The sequence below is a fragment of the Trichomycterus rosablanca genome, chromosome 20 (assembly GCF_030014385.1).
Source record: "Trichomycterus rosablanca isolate fTriRos1 chromosome 20, fTriRos1.hap1, whole genome shotgun sequence".
NCBI lineage: Eukaryota > Metazoa > Chordata > Actinopteri > Siluriformes > Trichomycteridae > Trichomycterus > Trichomycterus rosablanca.
In genome coordinates this window covers 7,024,004-7,048,601 of record NC_086007.1, presented here as the reverse complement: position 1 = coordinate 7,048,601, position 24,598 = coordinate 7,024,004, and the positions used below count along the sequence as shown (strand labels likewise).

Sequence of the window (24,598 nt, the reverse complement as noted above, 5' to 3'; positions counted from 1 at the left end):
TTCAATTTAGTAGTACAGCTCTCACACTCTCTCATACTGGTCACTGAAAGTTCCAACATGGCACCTCATGGCAAAGAACTCTCTGAGGATCTTAAAAGACGAATTGTTGCGCTACATGAAGATGGCCAAGGCTACAAGAAGATTGCCAACACCCTGAAACTGAGCTGCAGCACAGTGGCCAAGATCATCCAGCGTTTTAAAAGAGCAGGGTCCACTCAGAACAGACCTCGCGTCGGTCGTCCAAAGAAGCTGAGTGCACGTGCTCAGCATCACATCCAACTGCTGTCTTTGAAAGATAGGCGCAGGAGTGCTGTCAGCATTGCTGCAGAGATTGAAAAGGTGGGGGGTCAGCCTGTCAGTGCTCAGACCATACGCCGCACACTACATCAAATTGGTCTGCATGGCCGTCACCCCAGAAGGAAGCCTCTTCTGAAGTCTCTACACAAGAAAGCCCGCAAACAGTTTGCTGAAGACATGTCAACAAAGGACATGGATTACTGGAACCATGTCCTATGGTCTGATGAGACCAAGATTAATTTGTTTGGTTCAGATGGTCTCGAGCATGTGTGGCGGCAATCAGGTGAGGAGTACAAAGATAAGTGTGTCATGCCTACAGTCAAGCATGGTGGTGGGAATGCCATGGTCTGGGGCTGCATGAGTGCAGCAGGTGTTGGGGAGTTACATTTCATTGAGGGACACATGAACTCCAATATGTACTGTGAAATACTGAAGCAGAGCATGATCCCCTCCCTCCGGAAACTGGGTCGCAGGGCAGTGTTCCAGCATGATAATGACCCCAAACACACCTCTAAGACGACCACTGCTTTATTGAAGAGGCTGAGGGTAAAGGTGATGGACTGGCCAAGCATGTCTCCAGACCTAAACCCAATAGAACATCTTTGGGGCATCCTCAAGCGGAAGGTGGAGGAGCGCAAAGTCTCGAATATCCGCCAGCTCCGTGATGTCGTCATGGAGGAGTGGAAAAGCATTCCAGTGGCAACCTGTGAAGCTCTGGTAAACTCCATGCCCAGGAGAGTTAAGGCAGTTCTGGGAAATAATGGTGGCCACACAAAATATTGACACTTCAGGAACTTTCACTAAGGGGTGTACTCACTTTTGTTGCCGGTGGTTTAGACATTAATGGCTGTATATTGAGTTATTTTGAGGGAAGAATAAATTTACACTGTTATATAAGCTGCACACAGACTACTTTTCATTGTGTCAAAGTTTCATTTTGTCAGTGTTGTCCCATGAAAAGATATACTTAAATATCTGCAGAAATGTGAGGGGTGTACTCACTTTTGTGATACACTGTAGGTCTAGTAACGTTAAGCAGGTTACACAGATTCCCAAAATACCTTGCTGTGCACTCACTATGTATTGTGATTACATGTATTCTGATATTTCATTGTCTTTTAGTTATTTTTATATTTTACCTAACGAAAATATTGTCGTGTTTTTACTTTAGCTATCGCGGCACTTTACCGCTAGCATTAGCCACTTGCTACTGTAGAGGCTCGGCTCACCTAGCCGCCTGGGTCTTTTGCTGTGCGGTGGTGGAGGTGTGGGAATAAAGGCACATGACAGGGTAGAGTCACTTCAACTGTTTAGTCAGGACTTCAATGAGCGTTACAGCACTTTACACCGCCTAGCTTCAGAACCCGAACTTCAATGCTGGGACCATAAGGCAAGTCTCATTTACAAAACTAACTGCAGAACGTCCGAACACACATGTATAAACCTGGTGCTGCATTCTGATTGGCTGAGCTGAATGTCACTCACATACTAGCTCTAACGTTCACGTTGCTTAACTGAAACCACCAATCAGAATTACAGCAGCTCTGGCCAATCAACAGTTAGAAATATGAATAACGTGTAAATGATTTACAAAATCATTGGTTTGTAAGCTTCCCCATTCTTATTAACCAAAATAACTAACGAAATAAAAAAAATAAAACAGCCAATCCGGGGCCCTCAATTATTCGGGGCCCCTGGGCTGAAGCCCAGGTAAGCCCGTGCATTAAATCGCCCCTGGTTCCGGTGCTAAAATCTGATTGGCTGAGCCGCGTTTGAAGCCGTTGTAAAATCCCCGATAAACGCACACCTAGGACCACCTCACATCATTCCATATTAATACGCCACTGAAAAGAAAAAGTTAATGTTATGTTCGCCCTCATGTTGCCTAGCAACACTGTTAAGAACTACCTGGGGTCACGGAAGAATGCTTTTTGTAAGTGTTTTTGTAAATAAAAACATTTGTAAATTGAACATTGTTGTATTTTATTATATTTTATGTTGACCGCCGTTTTATAAAAGCAATAAGCCACTCGAGACCCTGCGTTACTGCTATGATTTTATCACGGGGAAAGACGTTTTAGGCAAAACAACCTTCCCCGTGATAAAATCGCAGTAACGCACGGTCTCTCATGGCTTATTGCTTTAATAAACATATCAGGCAATGTTCTTTGCTTTGTAACAAAGTCACAATTGTTTAATTAGTTTGAAAAGAAAATGTGGAGGAAGATAGGAAATAATTACCTTATAATATAAAAGGGTATTTCCTTTCCTCTCTATTTAGGGCGGCACAGTGGCTAAGTGGGTAGCACTGTCGCCTCACAGCAAGAAGGTCCTGGGTTCAATCCCCAGGTGGGGCGGCCTGGGTCCTTTCTGAGTGGAGTTTGCATGTTCTCCCCGTGTCTGCGTGGGTTTACTCCGGGTGCTCCGGTTTCCTCCCACAGTCCAAAGATATAGATATATAGTCCGAAGATGTAATGAGTAACTACCGTTCCTGTCATGACTGTAACCAAAGTGTAAAACATGACGTTAAAATCCTAATAAACAAACAAACAATCCTCTGTGTTTACGTGCCCCAGACGTTTTTGCTGTACGTCATGGGACCGTCAGCCAATCAGGAACGGGTCTTGGAGATAAACAAGGAAGTTAGTGATTGGGAAAGGGAGCATGGTGGCCGGCTTTGCAAACTTCTGACACTGGTGGAAAATACTTTTTTTTTTAACTGTCGTTTTTTTTCACGCATACAAGTGTGCGCACATGCCACTCTTTTGTGGTCGTTGGGAATAGCGTGGACAGACAACAAAAGAACGGAGCGGCAACGGACCCACACCACGCCAACGGGCTAAAGGTGGTGAGCTACCTGAGTCCCGGTTTAGTTTAATAAACTCTTGTCCTCCCTATCTTACCGGATTTTGCTCTCCACGGTCTGCAAACTATGTGGTGGCCGCCGAGCCTTTATTAACTTCTGAACATGGGAACGTGCATGACCAGTAGCTTGGTCTTTGTTTTGTATTTGTGTTTATAATGTATTTGTCGGGTAATCGGGGTTAAGAAATTATTTAGCTTAATAAACGCATTATATGATTGTTAAACTTTGTTTGTGTGGTGAGCTAGGGGAGAGGGAATTTACACCGCCCCATCCTAAAAGGTGTTTGTACGTACTAGCTTATTTTCATTCCATTGAAGTAAATATATTAAGGATTAGAATTTAAAGTGTGAACGTTACAGATTTTCTTATCAAGAGACATTTTTGCAGTAGTGCATTAGAGGAAGGTTATTTGTACCATCCCAGAATCAGGGATCTACTGTAAAAGAACTTGTAGGATATGCAGTTTCATTGCTTGATCAGCAGATGTCACAGATGACACTAAAATTAGAAGCAATATATTTTTTTAAACCATGTTGACTTTAAAAAATAACAATTCAAATAATTAGTTTATAGTTTATTTTTAATATTAAAATTATTTAGATAATTGGAACATTAGGATGCCAGATACCAGACAATTCCATTTCAAATTACTTTGTAGCAGTCACAGGTTGTTTTTTGCCTTTAGAATATGATTTGGATATTTTAGGTACATTTTATTTGATTTTTAGTTTTAGGTCTGAATGTTTGTGAATTAATGTCTTTATTTGTAAAATATTATTGATACTACAGAACATTTTAGAACAGAGCAAAAAAAAAAAAAAAAGCTAAGTTGTCTAACTGACTACTAATCACTTAATTGTGATGTTTATTTCACCAAAATAAAATTTAACATGCACAAACAACCCCAAAATATACCAAAGTAGACAAATTCTACTCATTTTATGTTACAAAATATTTTGTCTGCAGTAGGCGAATGGTTTAATAGAGATAAAACCAGTTAGCTGCATCTTCTGCCATATTGGCTGTATATCAGTTTTATGTACAGGGGCAAACAGTAGCCTAGTGGTTAAGGTACTGGACTAGTAATTAGAAGGTCACTGGTTCAAACTCCACAACTGCCAGGTTGCTGCTGTTGGACCCTTGAGCAAGGCCCTTAACCCTCAATTGCTCAAACTGTATGCTATAACTGTAATGTAAGTTGCTTTGGATAAAGGCGTCTGCTAAATGCCGAATATGTAAATGTACTCCACATTGTTTACTTTGTCTAAAAACAGTGTGATCAATTAAAATGACTGTATTTACTTAATCTACATGCTGTATTAAAAATCCAAAGTGTTAGTAACAAGTTAGAGTGCAGTTTGTGTGTTGACCTACAGCTTTATTAAATTAATCTAATAAAATATGTTCCCTGTTTAACAATGCATATTTTATGTGTTTAACCGACGTTTGAACTCTGAATGAGTAACTCTATTTCCAGAAATGTTTGAACATTTTCTAAAATGCAGTCATTGATGGTCCTACACCTGAATAAAGTAAAGGAGGTTTGTGTCAGGAAGAGCATTCAGAATTAAAAAAAAAAAACTGTGCCAAATCAGATAATTGGACCAGAATAATCTGCAGTGGTGACCCCTACATACAGGAACAGCTGAAAGAATAAAATAAAAGAATGATTGTGTAAATACAGTGGTGTATAGTAACGAAGTAATAATACTTCGTTACAGTACTTAATTAGTTTTTTGGAGTATCTGTACTTTACTGGAGTATAAAAAAAATTCGTTAACTTTCACTTTTACTCCACTACATTTCCTAAAGAAATTGTGTACTTTTACTCCGATACATTTGCTGTACGCGAATTCGTTACTCGTTTCTACAAAATATAACGACAAGAATTTTTTAGCTAAATAATGTGAGATGTGTGACAGACTACAGCAGGTTTAGCGACTCTGCGCTTGTAAATTACATCAGCGGTTAAACACATTAATGCGCAGATGCAAACGTTTCCTAAAAGCGCATCGTTCACTCAAAGATACGGAATAATCGGCATTTCAGAATCTCCCCGTCCTACTGATGTAAGTTAAGAATGCTAAACAAAGTAAAGCCACAGCACCATTGTTTTTATTATTATTATTATTATTATTAGCATTAACATTGTTCAGATATCTAGCTACCGATTACATTTGAACCACAAATAAAACGTTTCACTACATTAGTTTGTAATTAATTCAGTGCAGACATGATGTGTTCCATCATTTTTAAAAACTCACCTACGGACAAATATTTCCTCAGATAACTTCTGTTTTACACCGACAGAGGAAACATTCATGGTGCTGAGGAACATGCACATCTTTAACCCTTTAATGCTCTCAACAAGAACTCAACTTTCAAAATGTTATGGATGATCTTTCAGCTGCTGCTTCAGGTTGACACAAGTTAGAAATGGTGTTTTCTTAAAGTAAGAATACCAATAATTGTTATCAATATAGTTTAACACATGCCATTCAGGGAGTAGATACAGCCCAAAAAGATTATTTAAATACAGCTTATTTTACCCAGCTATTTAGATTTAAACCAATGGTTGAGCAGATCATTAAAGGGTTAAAAGTGCCACACGTTTAGTTAAGCTTGAGTTTTGCTTTTAAATTAATTCTGCCAAAATTCAGTTGTTTTAGGTTATTGGGATATATACAGTACCTATAACTTGAATGTACTACCCAAATAAAAAAAATGGGACAGTATAGAAAATGCAAATAAAATAGATGCAGTGTTTTTTACATTTACATCGACTCTTATTCCATCTTTTATGAACCCAAAATATTTCATGTTTTGTCTGGTCAACTTCATTCTTAACATACACATACATGCATTTTAAGCTACAACACATTCTAAAAAAAGTTGGAACAGGGCAATTTAGTCCTCGTAATAAGGTTAAAAAACAACTAAATAAGGATGTGATTTCAAATAGGTGATGTGAACAGCTGATTATAATCACAAATTGGCACAGATCATGTTCAGATGGAAGGAAGAAAAAAGGTTGTTAAGTTGGTTTACAGGCTTAAAAGAACAATCTTATATTTTTCTAAATTACAGCTTCAGTTTATACTAACAGCAGTTACTTTTACTTCTACTTGTAATACTTAAGTACATTTAATATCAAATTACTTTTAATACTTAAGTACATTAAATATCAGATACTTTTAGACTTTTACTCAAGTAATATTTTAAAAGGTGACTTTTACTTCTATCTAAGTAAATTTCTGGTAAGATACTTGTGCTTTTACTCAAGTATGGACTTCCGGTACTTTATACACCACTGTGTCGGAGCTGAACTTTCTCCTTTGTAATTCTTATGAGAGGTAAACTACTGTCTGAAGACACAGCTTGTTGTCTTGGCATCCAAGTAAAAACTGCGTCCTTCAAATAAAACTGGTGTGACGGTGTGTTTAGAGGCTTGTTGTTGCCAGCACAGTTTAGTTAATAGCTTGTGGCTGGGATCTGTGCTCAACTTGGCTAATGACACTGCAGAGACTATTTGAATATTGTTGAGTAGGCCACATACAGTATACTTTAATATTACTTTTTTTTTTGTTTGAAAAAGGGCTAATTTGTTTTTAGTCATACTGAACAGGTCTTTCAAGTATAATTTTAGATCATGAAAATTACCTGATAAATACCATAGTTTTTTTCTACAGCAATGCAACCAGGAGAAGACAAAAAGTGGAAATGTTCTAGTCCTACATAAATGTAAAAAGATTAGTATTCGTTAAGGTCTTTTGTGCACTAAAAATATAACATGTACAGTATTCAAGAGACATAAAACCAATGTGCAGGAAGTGGGCTACAGTGAGCTACATTAGCATATCCTTTTATCATTACCCGGAATAAGAGTTGTTTTTCTATTTTCATAACTGATCATGCACATACTACACATTGGGGAGTTCTCCTTTTGTTTTACCATTTTGTTGTTTTATTTAGGAGTGTCTTCTGGTTTAAAACAATCACTCAGTTACAGATTTCATTTGTAAAACTTGCATTTAATGAGTTTCTGTATGTATTGTTTCATATATTTTTTAGCATGTCAATGAATTTCTAACAGATGACTATTTAGACTCTTTACTATTAAACAGTTTAAAAATATGTATTTGTTCATATAATAATTTAGCAGTTATAACAAAATTGAAAGGGAATTTAGTAAATACTTTTTTTCTAAAGCTGTCACAAGATGTTACATATTGTGTTAAGACCTGACACATTTACAGTATGTGTAAAATAATTATTATTTTGTCAGTTAATGTTACCAAAGATAAGAAAAGTGTATGAACTGTTAAACCACAGTGTGCACACATAGAGTGAGTCATTCACAGCTGTGATGAACATGAGCTGAATAAATGAAGCATGAAGAGCAAAACTTGTAAACGTTACATTCACAGTGCAGCTAACAGAACAATGTATTCCACTCAGAGATGCCTCTTTTCACTGGGTACGTATTACAGCTTTATCACAGCATTATACTTTTTGGCTGTTTTTAAAATTATATAAAAAAAGTAGTGAAAAAGAAACTTTACACTATGCGATCAGAAACATGCTTCTGCGTTGCATATTTCAGATGTAATAAAATGTTTTTCATTACAAATCATATAATCAGCATATCTGAGTGAAAAGTAAACCAAAAAAAAAATTTCAATTCCCGAATTTCTTATTCTGTATTTGGCACTTCAAAACAAAAAGGTCACATGCTTAGATGACTTTGAGCATTTGTCTTCTGATACTGATTCGGAACATCATGTTAATCTTCAGATTTAACATTTCACTCAAATAGTATGTTCATCATATGATTTGTGATGAATAAAAATCATTGTATGAAAATGCCACATTTTCATTAGTGGTTTTAGACCTTTGACACACATTGTCTGTAGCGAGAGACCTAAAAATTGCTGTGTACCAGCAATTCCTAACTAACGTGGTATGACTTTTATACATTTTTAAAGAGCAATACATTTAAATTGTGCAAAAACTGTATAAAGTTCAAAAGCATTATAACATGCATCATATCTTACAGTAACGAGTAAACATAGCATGTAACCACAGATCAGTGAAAACATTTCAAGTATGGCTACCGTGCATCACTGTATGATCAAATTACAGAAACATTCTAGTACAGAAATGCACACAAACATATTCATACAAGTTTTTTTGCACACACTAGATGACCAAATCATTTATTGAGATGTCAGGTGTGCTTATGAAATCTCATAACACATGTACACTTGTGTATTTAACTTTTAATAAATAGGTACATATAGATTTCACAGTCCTGCTGTATTTTTATAATTTAAAAATACTCAACTGAGTAAGTGCAGCACAGTCCTAAGACACTGAATTAGACCATTGTCTGATTTCTAGTGAAACCAAATGTATACATTATTTTACTTTATTTTAAAAACCTATTTTAATCTAATTACATTCCAACTACATTCACAACAGCAACATTACCAGATGCAATTAGTTTCATACTCATGCTTTCCCTTTAAATAGTCTTTTAGTCCCTGCTAACCAAATTACATCAAGTAAAATAGAACAAATAGTTTTCTGTTACATCACCTTAAATCCACAAATTTATAGTTATGCTGCAATTTTGTTTCATAAACAGGACAACAGGGTGTGTCATACAGTTTAAGGAAAGACTACAAAATTAAATATTTTAGTCAACTACAAACAGAAAAAGATGACAATGTCTAGGTGGGACTGCACATAACAGCTCTCAAGGCAATAATTATGTGATGTATTGCTGATTTTGGTTTCTTTCTTCAGTTACCCTGTATGTGTACAGCCCCCTGTTGATAGCCCATTCACTGGCAAATATAGTCATCACTGAGAAGACTGCAACCAAACCTGAGGGATCATGTGTAACAATTACCTGCACTTATACAGAGATAAGTGAGACACTGCTCTGGTTTAAGAATCCTGAGTACATTCATTCAGAAAAGCGTTTTAATGGGACTATTGTATACAGCAATACAAAGGAGCACCCACAGTCTACTGAGTACTTAAACAGAGTGCACTTTCTTTCTGAAGATAAAACAAGTGAAGCGAAATCATGCTCCTTAAGAATTACTGATCTTCAAAAGCAGGACAGTGGACAGTATAACTTCAGATATATAAATACAAATAGCAAATATATGAGTAAGCCTATGGTTCTTTCAATAACAGGTAAGTCCTGTTGGCTTGTTTTTATTTTTAGGAGTTTGGAGGACCCGATTTGTATTTATTTAATTAATTATGCCTTGTTATTTGTTTACTTAATTTTGAAGACAATCCATGCAAGGTCCATTTGAACTTATCAGAGATGAACAAAACAATTAAAGAAGGTGACACATTGATTCTTCATTGTGCAACATCTGCAACCTGTGAGTTTCCTGAATGGGACATGCCTGACACAGAACAAAAAAATAACATCCAGAAAGAAAATCCAGAACAGGAAAAAAACACCAAGCTGACGCTGAAGGTGAACTGGGAAGATGATAAGAAGACTTTAAAATGCCATCCAGCTAATAACAATGATGACTGCCTGGCTAGGGGTGTCACTCTTAACGTGCAATGTGGGTATACCTAAACACAAAAACATACATGGTTTACTCTCATGCAGCTTTTAAATAATACTTCCATTTATTTAAGATAAATGTCATCCTGTGAAAAAGTAATTGCTCCCTTATGGTACTAAATCAACCAGTAAGCTAAATTCAATTGAAAGTTGTTCAGTTCAGTTACACCAGCCAAAGCCAGGCATGATTAATACCAGACCTGTTGAATCTAAACATCACTTCACATGTCTGGCAATATAAAGCAGGCTAGAACGTCTCAAAAAGCAGCCCATGATACCATGTTGCAGAAACAATTCCACAAAGAATAGTGGGCCAAAATGCCTCCACAGCAACATAAAAGACTAATTGCAAGGCTTTAACTTTTTCACATGGGTGATATAGGTTTTTCATATTTTGGTAATAAATGGAATCATTTAAATGTTTTTTTAGATATTTTTAATATGTTAATATTTAATTAGAAGATATGAAACATTTAAATGTGACAAATTAGCAAAATAGAAGAAGGGGAAGGGGTAAATACTTTTTCACCACACTGTAGCATGCATTTTAGCCCACATTCAGTAATGTAAGCTCCTGAGTGAAACTTTAGTTTATAACTGATTAACAATTATAAACAATTCCAGGTTGTACGAACTTGAATTCTGCTAAAAAATACTCTAATACAAAATGCATGCTTTAGTGCATTCATTATTTCCTGTATAGACATAAATTCTGAGTGTAAATACAGAGCTATATAATTGACCCCATACAAAATTATGTTTACATGCAAATCATTCAAGATTAGCTAAGTAAATGGGGCTGTGTATTAAATCCTAACAAAAATGACAGAGATCAACCAACAGCTTAATCAGAGATTGTAAAAGTTATGAAAGAGGTCAAAGTGAACTTCTTTGTCATTCAGACTATATAACTAGGAGTGCACAGCTGAACGAGATTGCGCTTCTCCAATGTACAAATATAACAAGAGCATAGACAAGACAACAGATAGACATACTAGACATCATAGACAGACATAAAAAACATATGTTACATGAAAAATATTGCACAGACATTGTAGAAAGACATAAAATACATGTTAAGTAAAAAATATTGCACATAGTTAACAGTGGTGAGGTAATTGTTACTGCTATTGCACAGTGTAACTGTAAACATGCCACTGGTGAAAGTAATAAGATAAAATGCTTAGTGCTAAATGCTTTGAATTATTGCACAAAAAGAAGAATAGCTGCATTATGAAGATATGAAGATATTAACTCTTATAAATATGTTTTGACGGTCTGTAAGTATGTTCAGGTATGTTGCATCGCATGCTGTGGTAGGCGGGGTGTGAGGGATCAATTATCTTGGTTGCTCTGCTGGGACAGTGTGACTGGTGTAGTTGTTGTATGGACGGAAGTGAGGTTCTGATGATTCTCTCTGCTGTTCTCACTACTCCGTGGAGGGATTTGTGGTCTGAGGCTGTACAGTTGCCATACCAGACTGGGAGACTGCTGGTCAGAATGTTCTCTATAGTGCCTTTGTTGAAGATTGTGAGGACTGGAGGGGGGAGGTCTGTGGGTATTTGAGCCAATTTAGTCAGAGGAGCATCAGGTACTGATGTTGAACAAGAAGGCCTGGCTTGTTAAACCATATCTTTATGGATCCTATTTTGGACCTAAACTGTTTCTATGAAGTTGTAAAGCATATACTTTATTATGTATAATTAGGTTTAAACATCTGCAAGCAACTGGTGTGACCAAAACATTAATTTGTCTATAGAATGTATTATAGTCTAAGCACAATTAGCATTATTTGTTTAGGTTCTCATTCTTTATGCATTTATCTAGATGCACCCAAAGATGTAAAGTTGTCAGAAAGAGATAAGATAGCAAATGAGGGAGAAGATGTCAAAATCACATGCTCCAGCAAAGCCCATCCAAATGCAACATTTAAGTGGAGAAAAAGAAACAATCAAAGCACTATTTACCAGGAAGGAATGGTGCTTAACCTGCCTTCAATAAAACCAGAAGACAGTGGCAAGTACTACTGTGAGGCCTCCAACATACATGGAAACGGAACCTCACATGACATCGACATTGATGTTTTTCGTAAGCTTAAGTGGATTCATACATAAATAAACATGCAAATTTTTTATTAATATTTATTATGGATATTTCATAATGAGATATGTAGAAACAGGACTATGCTTTATGTTTCTCAGATCCTCCAAAAGGTGTCCGTGTCATTGCTACCTCCAACAGTTTAAAAGAAGGAGACAACCTTACTCTTACATGCATGGTGACAAGTAGCAAACCAGAAGTTCAACAGGGATCCTACAAATGGTTCAAAGATAATATAGAAATAGTTACAAAAGACAATAGTCAATTAACCTTTTTAAATATAGAACCAAGTCAAAACGGAACTTATTACTGTCAAGCTATCAATTCAGTTCAAGCAACAGCATCTGATCTCATCAACATATCTGTAAAGTGTAAGTATTATTTTATTATATATATATATATATATATATATATATATATATATATATATATATATATATATATATATATATACATATATACATATACATACATATATACATATACATATACAGTGTATCACAAAAGTGAGTACACCCCTCACATGTCTGCAGATATTTAAGTATATCTTTTCATGGGACAACACTGACAAAATGACACTTTGACACAATGAAAAGTAGTCTGTGTGCAGCTTATATAACAGTGTAAATTTATTCTTCCCTCAAAATAACTCAATATACAGCCATTAATGTCTAAACCACCGGCAACAAAAGTGAGTACACCCCTAAGAGACTACACCCCTAAATGTCCAAATTGAGCACTGCTTGTCATTTTCCCTCCAAAATGTTATGTGACTCATTAGTGTTACTAGGTCTCAGGTGTGCATAGGGAGCAGGTGTGTTCAATTTAGTAGTACAGCTCTCACACTCTCTCATACTGGTCACTGAAAGTTCCAACATGGCACCTCATGGCAAAGAACTCTCTGAGGATCTTAAAAGATGAATTGTTGCGCTACATGAAGATGGCCAAGGCTACAAGAAGATTGCCAACACCCTGAAACTGAGCTGCAGCACAGTGGCCAAGATCATCCAGCGTTTTAAAAGAGCAGGGTCCACTCAGAACAGACCTCGCGTTGGTCGTCCAAAGAAGCTGAGTGCACGTGCTCAGCGTCACATCCAACTGCTGTCTTTGAAAGATAGGCGCAGGAGTGCTGTCAGCATTGCTGCAGAGATTGAAAAGGTGGGGGGTCAGCCTGTCAGTGCTCAGACCATACGCCGCACACTACATCAAATTGGTCTGCATGGCTGTCACCCCAGAAGGAAGCCTCTTCTGAAGTCTCTACACAAGAAAGCCCGCAAACAGTTTGCTGAAGACATGTCAACAAAGGACATGGATTACTGGAACCATGTCCTATGGTCTGATGAGACCAAGATTAATTTGTTTGGTTCAGATGGTCTCAAGCATGTATGGCGGCAATCAGGTGAGGAGTACAAAGATAAGTGTGTCATGCCTACAGTCAAGCATGGTAGTGGGAATGCCGTGGTCTGGGGCTGCATGAGTGCAGCAGGTGTTGGGGAGTTACATTTCATTGAGGGACACATGAACTCCAATATGTACTGTGAAATACTGAAGCAGAGCATGATCCCCTCCCTCCGGAAACTGGGTCGCAGGGCAGTGTTCCAGCATGATAATGACCCCAAACACACCTCTAAGACGACCACTGCTTTATTGAAGAGGCTGAGGGTAAAGGTGATGGACTGGCCAAGCATGTCTCCAGACCTAAACCCAATAGAACATCTTTGGGGCATCCTCAAGCGGAAGGTGGAGGAGCGCAAAGTCTCGAATATCCACCAGCTCCGTGATGTCGTCATGGAGGAGTGGAAAAGCATTCCAGTGGCAACCTGTAAAGCTCTGGTAAACTCCATGCCCAGGAGAGTTAAGGCAGTTCTGGGAAATAATGGTGGTCACACAAAATATTGACACTTCAGGAACTTTCACTAAGGGGTGTACTCACTTTTGTTGCCAGTGGTTTAGACATTAATGGCTGTATATTGAGTTATTTTGAGGGAAGAATAAATTTACACTGTTATATAAGCTGCACACAGACTACTTTTCATTGTGTCAGTGTCATTTTGTCAGTGTTGTCCCATGAAAAGATATACTTAAATATCTGCAGAAATGTGAGGGGTGTACTCACTTTTGTGATACACTGTATATATACAGTATATACGTATATATACTGTATGTGTGTGTGTGTGTGTATAAATGTATATGCAATAGAATTATAATTATAAATAATATATAATTATAAATTATATTATATATATATATATATATATATATATATATATATATATATATATAATTTTACCTGTAATGTAAGTTTTTTGAGGAAGGGAGGGGAATGAAAGTTGACTTATCAGGTCAGATTAAGTTTCCTGTAGTGTAAGAATCCAAGTTTTGCACTTACTTGCTTCTGTAAAGTTATTGGCTGTAGATGGTAAAAATATCAAGCTGTTGGAAAGGGTTTTTTTGCACAGTGATGAAAAGTTTGCTCATAAAAGACTAGGCCTTTAATAGATGCTTTCTGCACAGCCATATGATCATTGCATCATCTAATCAAAAACTTGCAGTATGTGACTTCAAAACTAATTACAATACAGAGATTTCATTATAAACTAAAATGATGTATAGCTTTTTTATGCTATTCTAGTCAGGAATAGGTTAATTATTGACCAGTTTTTTAGGCTAGATTTCTATTTTTGTTTTTATTAGACTTTATTAGACAGAGAAACGTGTAATAAAACTTTTTTTAAACCAAGTATGCTAATAATTTTGTATACTTGTTTTGTAGATGCTCCACAAAACACAGCCATTCATGGCACATCTGAAGTAAAGCTGGGTCACACTCTTGACACTCTCAGGTGTACAACTGATGCAAATCCTCCCCCTAACAATTATTCGTGGTACTTTAAACAAGAGAACACACACAAATATGTTTCTCTTTCACAAACTCGATCACAGAATTTGTTTGGTTTTGCGGATGTTTCTGATGCTGGATGGTACATGTGCAGTGCCAGGAATGCTCTTGGTTCAGGGTCCAATTCTACTGAATTTCAAGTTTCTGTACTTTGTAAGTATTGTTTTTCCTAAGTTAAATTTCCTTTGTGTCCAGTGCAGATGTAAAGTACTTTTGGAACCTGATTTATTTTTAATTATCTAGTGACAGCCATTAGTGCTTGCAATTATACAACTGGGGTTCACATGTAATTATGTTAAAACCATATTTCTGATAAATTCCATACATAAAATTAATGTTATATATTTTTTTGGTTTTACAGTTAAATTACGTTGTTTTGTGTGAGTTAATTCTTTTCTTGTTTAACATTTATTTAAGATCCTCCCAGGCAACTTAATCTGAATATAAAACCTGTTGTAAAAGAGTCTGAAAAGCTGACCATTCAGTGTACTGTTAAAAGCTCACCTCAGTCAACCCTCACATTAAGAAGAACATCTGTAATGGAACCACAAGGCAATTTAATTTTGTCCAGCAGTCAAACATCCAACATTCTGACTTTCTCTTTCAACGTGTCTGAGTCAGATTCTGGCATTTACACCTGCACAGCAAAAAACACAGAGGGGCAAAACTACACAAAACAAGACTTAAAGGTTTTGTGTAAGTAATACTACTTACCACTATTTTCTGTTGCAATAAGCACAAAATTTAAGCCTGTAATATTTTTAAGATGCAAGATGTCATGGATTTAAATTAAAATAACTCTATTTAACAGTGATGAGTAAATAGAAATATAAAAACCAAGCTTTAATGACTGATCATTAATCATGTAATCTAACCTTTATAAACACACTTCAATAGAAATTAATGCTGACATTTTAAAATGTGTAGAAATCCAGTGGAAAGCCTTTATGGAGAAGTGGGCCAACTTTGTTCCAACATTAATACCCATAGATTTGGAATAATAGTTTATGAGAAAACACTGAAGTGATGTTCTGGTGTTTATACAGTTTATTATTTTCATAATATATGTCTATATCAAGAAAAGCAAAACACTTAAGTGAAATATTTTAAATGATGCTATATTATTTTTGCAGATTCCCCCAAAAATGTTACAATCACAGCACATCCTGGAACAGAGCTAAAAGAGGGATTTAACCTGACACTCACCTGTACAGCTCGTTCTGACCCCCCTGTGTCCAGTTATAGCTGGATGAAATCTGTTGAAGCACATTCAGTGAAGGTGGGAGATGGACCTATATTAACACAACACTTTCTTAAGGACTCTTACTCTGGAAATTACTCCTGCATTGCCAAAAATTATCTTGGCAGCACTCATTCTGCACCAGTACATATCAAAGTCAAGTGTGAGTATCCTAAAATAACACATCTTGTTTCAGTCAGTGCGGGCAGTGTCAGTCAGTGTGAAAAAAACAAACATGGTAACTGCTATGTTTTTAATACAATTTGCAGTGAATTAAGCTGTCATTAATAACCGAAGCAGGTCATACTGATACAGACACCGGAAATTTACTATATAGTAAATACAAATTAAAATTAGCCTTTAATTTAACATGTGACGCAACCTTATTTCTGATCAGAATCAGGTTCTATCGTTCTTTTCTGGTCTAAATTGTCTGTAGTTGTGACTGAATAGATGTTTTGGCCTGTAATGAATTTGTATATACAGCCACTATATTTGCATACTTGCATTCTTCTACTCAGTGGATCTGAAAATCACTAAATATACTACAATGTATAATTATAAATTATTCTTAATAAATTCTACTAAGCTTGGTGGGTGGCACTGTCTCCTCACAGCAAAAGGGGTAGGGATTTTCAGGTGGAGTTTGCATATTCTGCCTGTGTCTGTGTGGGTTTTCTCTAGGCGCTCCAGTTTCCTCCCACAGGAGATACAAAATTTGCCGTCACAATGTTTGACATGAACTTGAACAGATGAATCATGTGTAACCTGTAAATACCTGTCCTGTCATAAATGTAACCAAAGTGTAAAACATTACATCATACAATAAAATAATTATACAATAATAATAATCATAAGAAAACAATAACAGCAAAGAAAAAAAAAAAAGAAAAAAAACCCAATATTTATGCTCTGCTGTTTTCATTTTCAGATCGACCACACATAACAGTTATTAATAACGTGACATTACTGGCTCACTGGGCTGGAGATGTTCCAGTCCATCTGAGCTGTAATGTCCACTGTTACCCTCCCGCCACTTCCTATGCTTGGTATCGACTGGAAGACGAAACTGCTCTGTCTAATTCTCAAAGCTACACTGTTCAACCACAAAACCCGGGAACGTACTACTGCAGCGCAACAAATGAAATGGGGTCATCAAAATCCGAACTGGTTCAACTTTATGCTAACAGTGTGTACAAATTATTAGACTTTATAAAAGTTCTATATATTATTAGAGTGAGCTCCACAGTTTTGGCACTCTTGGTTTAGTTTGTTTAAAGAAAAATAAATAATGCTATTCACTGCACCTTTACATTACTGGGATTTGCATCAGATGGTAGCATCAAATCTTCTAATCTATAATAACATGCCATTGCAATACCAACTACATTTCAGCTACAACAGTTGCTAACAGGTGTAATAAATCAATTAATTAAGGTAAATTATATGCTTCCAATATTGTGTCAACAGTTTAGGGCAGATCATTTCCTGTTCCAGCATGACTGTGCCCATGTGCACAAAAGTGGCCTGTGCAAGGTCTATAAAGACATGAAGAAAAAATTGAGTTAAAGAAACTTTGGAATGAACTGGAACATCAGTTGAGGCTTTGTAGTGCAACTACTACAATCACTGCCCAGCCATAACAATGCTGTTTTGACTAATTAGGCACAAAAACATAGTTCAAAGTCTTAGGTGAAGCCTTTTTAGAGGAGTGGCTGTTGATATTGCTAAAAAGTTCACATTGAAGTCAATCATGTTTAATATTATTTGTTTTTAAAATGGAATGTCCAACAAGTGTATGGCCAGGTGTCCAAATAGTTTTCCGTGTATATAAAACAAAATTAACTGTCATCATTTGTAGAAAATATGTTATACTTGCTTGATTCTTTAGCAAATATACGTATAAGTTATTTTATATTTTGCTAAGACGTTTTTAAAACATGAGTCTTAAATATAACTTTTTCTTTGTTTGTTTTTTAGGTTTCAGTCTTCAGTATTTTTTCATTTCTATATTTGTTGTCTGCATTCTGATAGGTATCATATTTCTGGTACACAGGTAGGAACGTCTCTGCTACGTTAAATATTAAAATACATTTAATATAACATTTCAAAAATTTTTAAAGGCATTTCCATACTTTCTTTCATAGCTTTCTTTGTTTCAAAATTATTGAGGGCACTGTGGTTCTGGGATCACCCGAAGCTGTAGATATGGTTTCAAATCCTTTGTTTTGCCTTTTTACAGTTTTATTGTAGGGATCCACAGTCTTCAGAGCTCCACTTTTTATCTTTTTTTTTGTCCTGACAATACAGTGTAAATTGTGGGTTAATTGTGGGCCCTTCCAGTACAAGGTTTGAACTTTTGTGAAAAGGAAATTTCCATATCCATATTTAAATCCATTCTGAATTTAATTCACATCACAGATGGGCAAAAAGTCAAGGGGTTGAGATATTTTCTAAAAAGTCAGTTTACCATGTCCATTTTAAAATTGCCAATGTGTATGGCTGTAACAGCTTATAATGTTTTTTTATTATTCAACTTTATATGTCAGTGACCAAATTTGTGCATTTCTTTCATCCATTACAGATTCCTCTCAGGAAAAAAATTCTTTGGTACAAAAGAAGAGCACAAGCAATCTTTTTTCTTGTCAATTATGCCAACATTATCATCTACATTATCAGACTTGCACTTATTGGTTTGTTTCCTTCTCTTTATTTTAAATGTTTTTATTTTACTATTGTTAATTTATTTTGTATTTTTCTTCAGTGGTGGATGGGTAAAAGACACCTAACAAAACTGTTTGTTTAATTAAGCTAAAGATGTTTAATACATTTAGTAGATCAGTAGAAGGTTTAAAAGCATCTTTACCGATTCATTTACCAGTCACTTTTACTACACTAATCATGTGGCAGAAGTTTAAACAAACAGACGAAAACAACATTATTAAAACTCAGTGTGATGTCCTTGATCCTTAAGATTTATTACAGCAGTACATTGATGCATTAATTCAAGTTTTTTTGGCTTATTAAACCATGTGATTTGCAGGGCTCACGTATCAACACCCAGGAGAACTTGGTTACTGAAGGAATTACAGAGCGAAGAGCCTTAAACAACCCATCCACTGCTGCTGCAAACCAAAATATTTCAGCCAGCAGGAACCAGCAGGGGTGGTTAAATGTTTTCATGCTTGTGCAGTTTGAAGATGTAGTCTATATACATGTCTGATACAGTACATGTCTGACTCATTTCACATACATTTTTGTTTGCAATTCTAGGTCACTTTCTAACATTCACACAATGCATGATGCTCCTAAGTTATCACAAGCCATGCCGGTATGATTCATTCATTCATTCATTTACAAAACAATTTCTTTCTCTGTTAAGAGACAACTTAGAATTGGCAATTTTTAAACAAATTATTTTAAAAAACTTTACTTGACTAGAGCCTCAACAGCAAAGGAAATGAGTAAATATCTAGAAACCACCCTGGGCTAAATTTTCAGTTTTTAAATGGTTAAAATCTTTTAAATTATTTATTTATTCTCACTAACCACTTTATAATAATGGTCAATGTTGGTCTAGTGCCAACCAGGAACACTGGACTCAAGATGGAAATTTACATTAACATTTTTGCCATTTAGCAAATGCTTTTACAGTGGGGCCAAAAAGTATTTAGTCAGCCACTGATTGTGCAAGTTCTCCTACTTAGAAAGATGAGAGAGGTCTGTAATTTTCATCATAGGTACACTTCAACTATGAGAGACAAAATGAGAAAAAAAAATCCAGGAAATCACATTGTAGGATTTTTAAAGAATTTATTTGTAAATTATGGTGGAAAATAAGTATTTGGTCAATAACAAAAGTTCAACTCAGTACTTTGTAACATAACCTTTGTTGGCAATGACAGAGGTCAAACGTTTCCTGTAAGTCTTCACCAGGTTTGCACACACTGTAGCTGGTATTTTGGCCCATTCCTCCATGCAGATCTCCTCTAGAGCAGTGATGTTTTGGGGCTGTCGCTGGGCAACACGGATTCCACAAATTTTCTATGGGGTTGAGGTCTGGAGACTGGCTAGGCCACTCCAGGACCTTGAAATGCTTTTTACGGAGCCACTCCTTCGTTGCCCGAGCGGTGTGTTTGGGATCATTGTCATGCTGGAAGACCCAGCCACGTTCCATCTTCAATGCTCTCACTGATGTAAGGAGGTTTTGGCTTAAAATCTCACGATACATGGCCCCGTTCATTCTTCCCTTAACACGGATCAGTCGTCCTGTCCCCTTTGCAGAAAAACAGCCTCAAAGCATGATGTTTCCACCCCCATGCTTCACAGTAGGTATTGTGTTCTTGGGATGCAACTCAGCATTCTTCTTCCTCCAAACACGACGAGTTGTTCCATTTTGGTTTCATCTGACCACATGATATTCTCCCAATCCTCTTCTGGATCATCCATATGCTTTCTGGCAAACTTCAGATGGGCCTGGACATGTACTGGCTTAAGCAGGGGGACACGCCTGGCACTGCAGGATTTGAGTCCCTCTCGGCGTAGTGTGTTACTGATGGTAGCCTTTTTACTTTGGTCCCAGCTCTCTGCAGGTCATTCATCAGGTCCCTCCGTGTAGTTCTGGGATTTTTGCTCATCGTTCTCATGATCATTTTGATCCCACGGGATGAGATCTTGACCCCAAGGGAGATTATCAATGGTCTTGTGTGTCTTCCATTTTCTTACAATTGGTCCCACAGTTGATGTATTCACACCAACCTGCTTGCCTATTGTAGATTCACTCTTCCCAGCCTGGTGCAGGTCTACAATTTTCTTCCTGGTGTCCTTCGACAGCTCTTTGGTCTTGGCCATGGTTGAGTTTGGAGTCTGACTGTTTGAGGCTGTGGACAGGTGTCTTATACAGATAACGATGTCAAACAGGTGCCATTAATACAGGTAATGAGTGGAGGACAGAAGAGCTTCTTAAAGAAGTTGTTACAGGTCTGTGAGAGCCAGAAATCTTGCTTGTTTGTTATTGACCAAATACTTATTTTCCACCATCATTTACAAATAAATTCTTTAAAAATCCTAGAATGTGATTTCCTGGATTTTTTTTTTCTCATTTTGTCCCTCATAGTTGAAGTGTAGCTATGATGAAAATTACAGACCTCTCATCTTTCTAAATAGGAGAACCTGCACAATCAGTGGCTGACTAAATACTTTTTGGCCCCACTGTATCTTGTACTCACAATTAAGAATGAATACAATCCAAGCAGTTAAAGGTTAAGAACTTTGCTCAAGGGTCCCTGATTACTACTGACCTATAAACATAAATACAATTTTCTTTGTTGTTGATATTTGCAGTTGTCACAGATGTAAAAAGTGAACTACATTATTCAGCATTTTTAGATTTAAGGATGTAAAATTGTTCTACTTGCCCAAATTACAATGTGCTAGACTAGTCTCTATCTGCATATTAGGAATGATGATAACCTAACAAACATAATATGCACAATGAAATTTTGATAGCAAATTTCTGTTTAAACTACTATAGAAAGGACATCGTTATACAGAAGATGATTTGACCACTATTAACTATGCGACTCTACAGTTCCCAGTTATCAACCATTCAAATAAAAGGTAAAAAATATATACTCTAAAATGAAATTAAACTGATATACATGAACAAGCATATAAGCACTTCTATATACACTATATGGCCAAAAGTATATGAACACTTCTTCTAACAAATGATTTGCTCATTGATCGTAGATGTATAAACACAAGGTATACAGTATATACATACAGCAAATTATATGCATATAAAATGTTTATTTTATACTTTTGTTCTAGTGCATCCAAGAATGATGGTTGTGAAATAATCTATGCTAATGTCTCAAATAATAAGCAAAAGCCAAAGGTAAGTCATGATAGTCTATGAGAATATATACATTAGCTTTTTATACCTGTTTAGGCATCAATACCAAGCATGCAAACAGTTTTGGATCTGGTTGTATTTGTGGGTCCAAGTTCACAAGTTAAAAGTTGCATAAAATTCAAGAAGTTGGTGATATGAAATTACTTATTGACACAAATCCCTTTGTATGAAATGCATTTTGCATGCAGTGAGACTGGAGCTTTACTGTGATAAAGTTAATGCAACTAATACAGTTAAATGTAGGTTTAGATTTATGGATAACTTTTAGGTATAATTAGAAAGAAGACTCAGTAAAAATGTAGGTTTAGATAACCATTGCTTTTCTTGCAGAATGAAAATGAAGATTATGAAAATGTAATTGGTGCATTTGCTTCAAAGCCGCCTTTTTCAAACACAATCTGGGATTGGGATAGCAGTGATGAGGAAGAAGAGGTGAATTACTCCACTGTGTCCATAACTGTAACAGCTCACCACAATCCTCGTAAACCTAAACTCAGTTCGGAGGATGAAGACAAAACTGAATACTCTGAAATTAAAGTTTAACATTAATAAAACTGTACGTACTATTATGTATTTTTTAGGCTTCTTACACAGTCTGCAGGCTTTTGCTCATATATACAACTTTTAAAAACTTTTTGTGTTCCTGCTGTACAGGGTTAGTGGAATGACTATATGGTACAAAGTTATTATTATTATTATTTTTAATTTCCTGTGTAAACCATGTGAAATGCTATAATTGATGTTTAATAATATAATTTGTGTTTTTGTGTCTTTGTGCAAACTGAGACATGAGAAAAATGTCATTGTACTGGACCAGTGTATGTGTACATATTACAATAAAGGCATTCTTCTTCTGTAATATCAATATCAAGTACCTCATAAGTAAACTATTTTATTGATCAAGTAGCTGTTATTTACCTATTGTATCATTTGTATAGACTCAGTCAGCATGTTTACCATGCTTTTTACTGGTGCTACAGTTTCAGCTCATCTTCCAAAAACATGCAGTGGATTAACACTTTTTTTTTTTTTTTTATTGTACATGTCCATCAAGTTAATCACCCACTCCCCTCTGTTGCTAAACTACAATAATAAAGTTGTTTTTAATTTTCTTTCCTGTTTTGATAAAATCATATTGTAGTATTTAATTTTACAAGGTTTTTTTGAACTTTCAAAAATTGATTAAACCAAATATGTTCTTAATTTAAAGCTTAAAGGTTGTGTTACATTTAGTCACAGTTTTACCCATTTGTGTCTTTAGTAATTAAAAGGGGTGTCCCAATACTTTTGTCCATATAGCGTGTGTGTGTATGTATGTTTGTATGTACGTATATGAAAATAAAATAAACAAAATAAATGATTATTCAAAAGTGTGCAAAACTTATACTGATCAAAAATATAAATGCAACACTTGTTTTTGCTCCTATTTTTCATGAGCTGAACTCAAAGATCTAAGACTTTGTCTATGTACACAAAAGGCCTTTTTCAAATATTGTTCACAAATTTGTTTAAATCTGTGTTAGGGAGCACTTCTCATTTGCCGAGATAATCCATCCACCTCACAGGTGTGGCATATCAAGATGCTGATTAGACAGCATGATTATTGCACAGGTGTGCCTTAGGCTGGCCACAATAAAAGGCCACTCTAAAATGTGCAGTTTTACTATACGGGGTGGGTGGGAACTGGAACACGCTGTTGTATACGCTGATCCAGAGCATCCCAAACATGCTCAATGGGTGACATGTCCGGTGAGTATGCTGGTCATTCAAGAACTGGAATGTTTTCAGCTTCCAGGAATTGTGTACAGATCCTTGCACTATGGGGCCGTGCATTATCATGCTGCACCATGAGGTGATGGTCGTGGATGAATGGCACAACAATGGGCCACAGGATCTCATCACGGTATCTCTGTGCATTCAAAATGCCATCAATAACATGCACCTGTGTTTGCTGTCCCATACCATAACCCCACTGCCACCATGGGCCACTCGATTCGCAAACCGCTCACTCACACGACGCCATACATGCTGTCTGCCATCTGCCTTGTACAGTGAAAACCGGGATTCATCCGTGAAGAGAACACCTCTCCAACATGCCAGACGTCATCGAATGTGAGCATTTGCCCACTCAAGTCGGTTACGACGCTGGTGTGGTTACACGTAGTCTGCGTTTGTCAGGCCGGTTGTACTGCTAAATTCTCTGAAACGCCTTTGGAGACGACTTATGGTAGAGAAATGAACATTCAATTCACGGGCAACAGCTCTCCTGGACATTACTGCAGTCAGCATGCCAATTGCATGCTCCCTCAAAACTTGTGACATCTGTGATAAAACTGCACATTTTACAGTGGCCTTTTATTGTGGCCAGCCTAAGGCACACCTGTGCAATAATCATGCTGTCTAATCAGCATGTTGATATGCCACACCTGTGAGGTGGATGGATTATCTCGGCAAAGGAGAAGTGCTCCCTAACACAGATTTAGACAAATTTGTGAACAATATTTGAGAGAAAAAGGCCTTTTGTGTACATAGACAAAGTCTTAGATCTTCAACTCTTCTTTAGATAAGTTCAGCTCATGAAAAATGGGAGCAAAAACAAAAGTGTCGCATTTATATTTTTGTTCAGTATAAATTATGACTGCACACACGATAGTATGTGTGTATATATACAGTGAGGAAAA

At 36.4% G+C, this 24,598-nt stretch overlaps 1 protein-coding gene across 1 annotated transcript; it reads left to right on the top strand.

The window, feature by feature from the left end:
• The first annotated feature begins 2,891 nt into the window (after positions 1-2,891).
• si:dkey-24p1.1 (uncharacterized protein LOC556718 homolog) lies at positions 2,892-22,982 on the top strand. The gene is given in 17 exon segments (XM_063017343.1): positions 2,892-2,939; positions 3,082-3,145; positions 8,972-9,468; positions 9,471-9,759; positions 11,589-11,849; positions 11,963-12,232; positions 14,635-14,913; positions 15,178-15,456; positions 15,894-16,163; positions 16,932-17,189; positions 17,981-18,056; positions 18,585-18,693; positions 19,044-19,165; positions 19,274-19,331; positions 21,534-21,619; positions 21,833-21,899; positions 22,248-22,982. Coding segments are annotated over 17 exon segments (3,246 nt in total). The 3' UTR covers positions 22,461-22,982.
• The last annotated feature ends 1,616 nt before the right edge of the window (positions 22,983-24,598 follow it).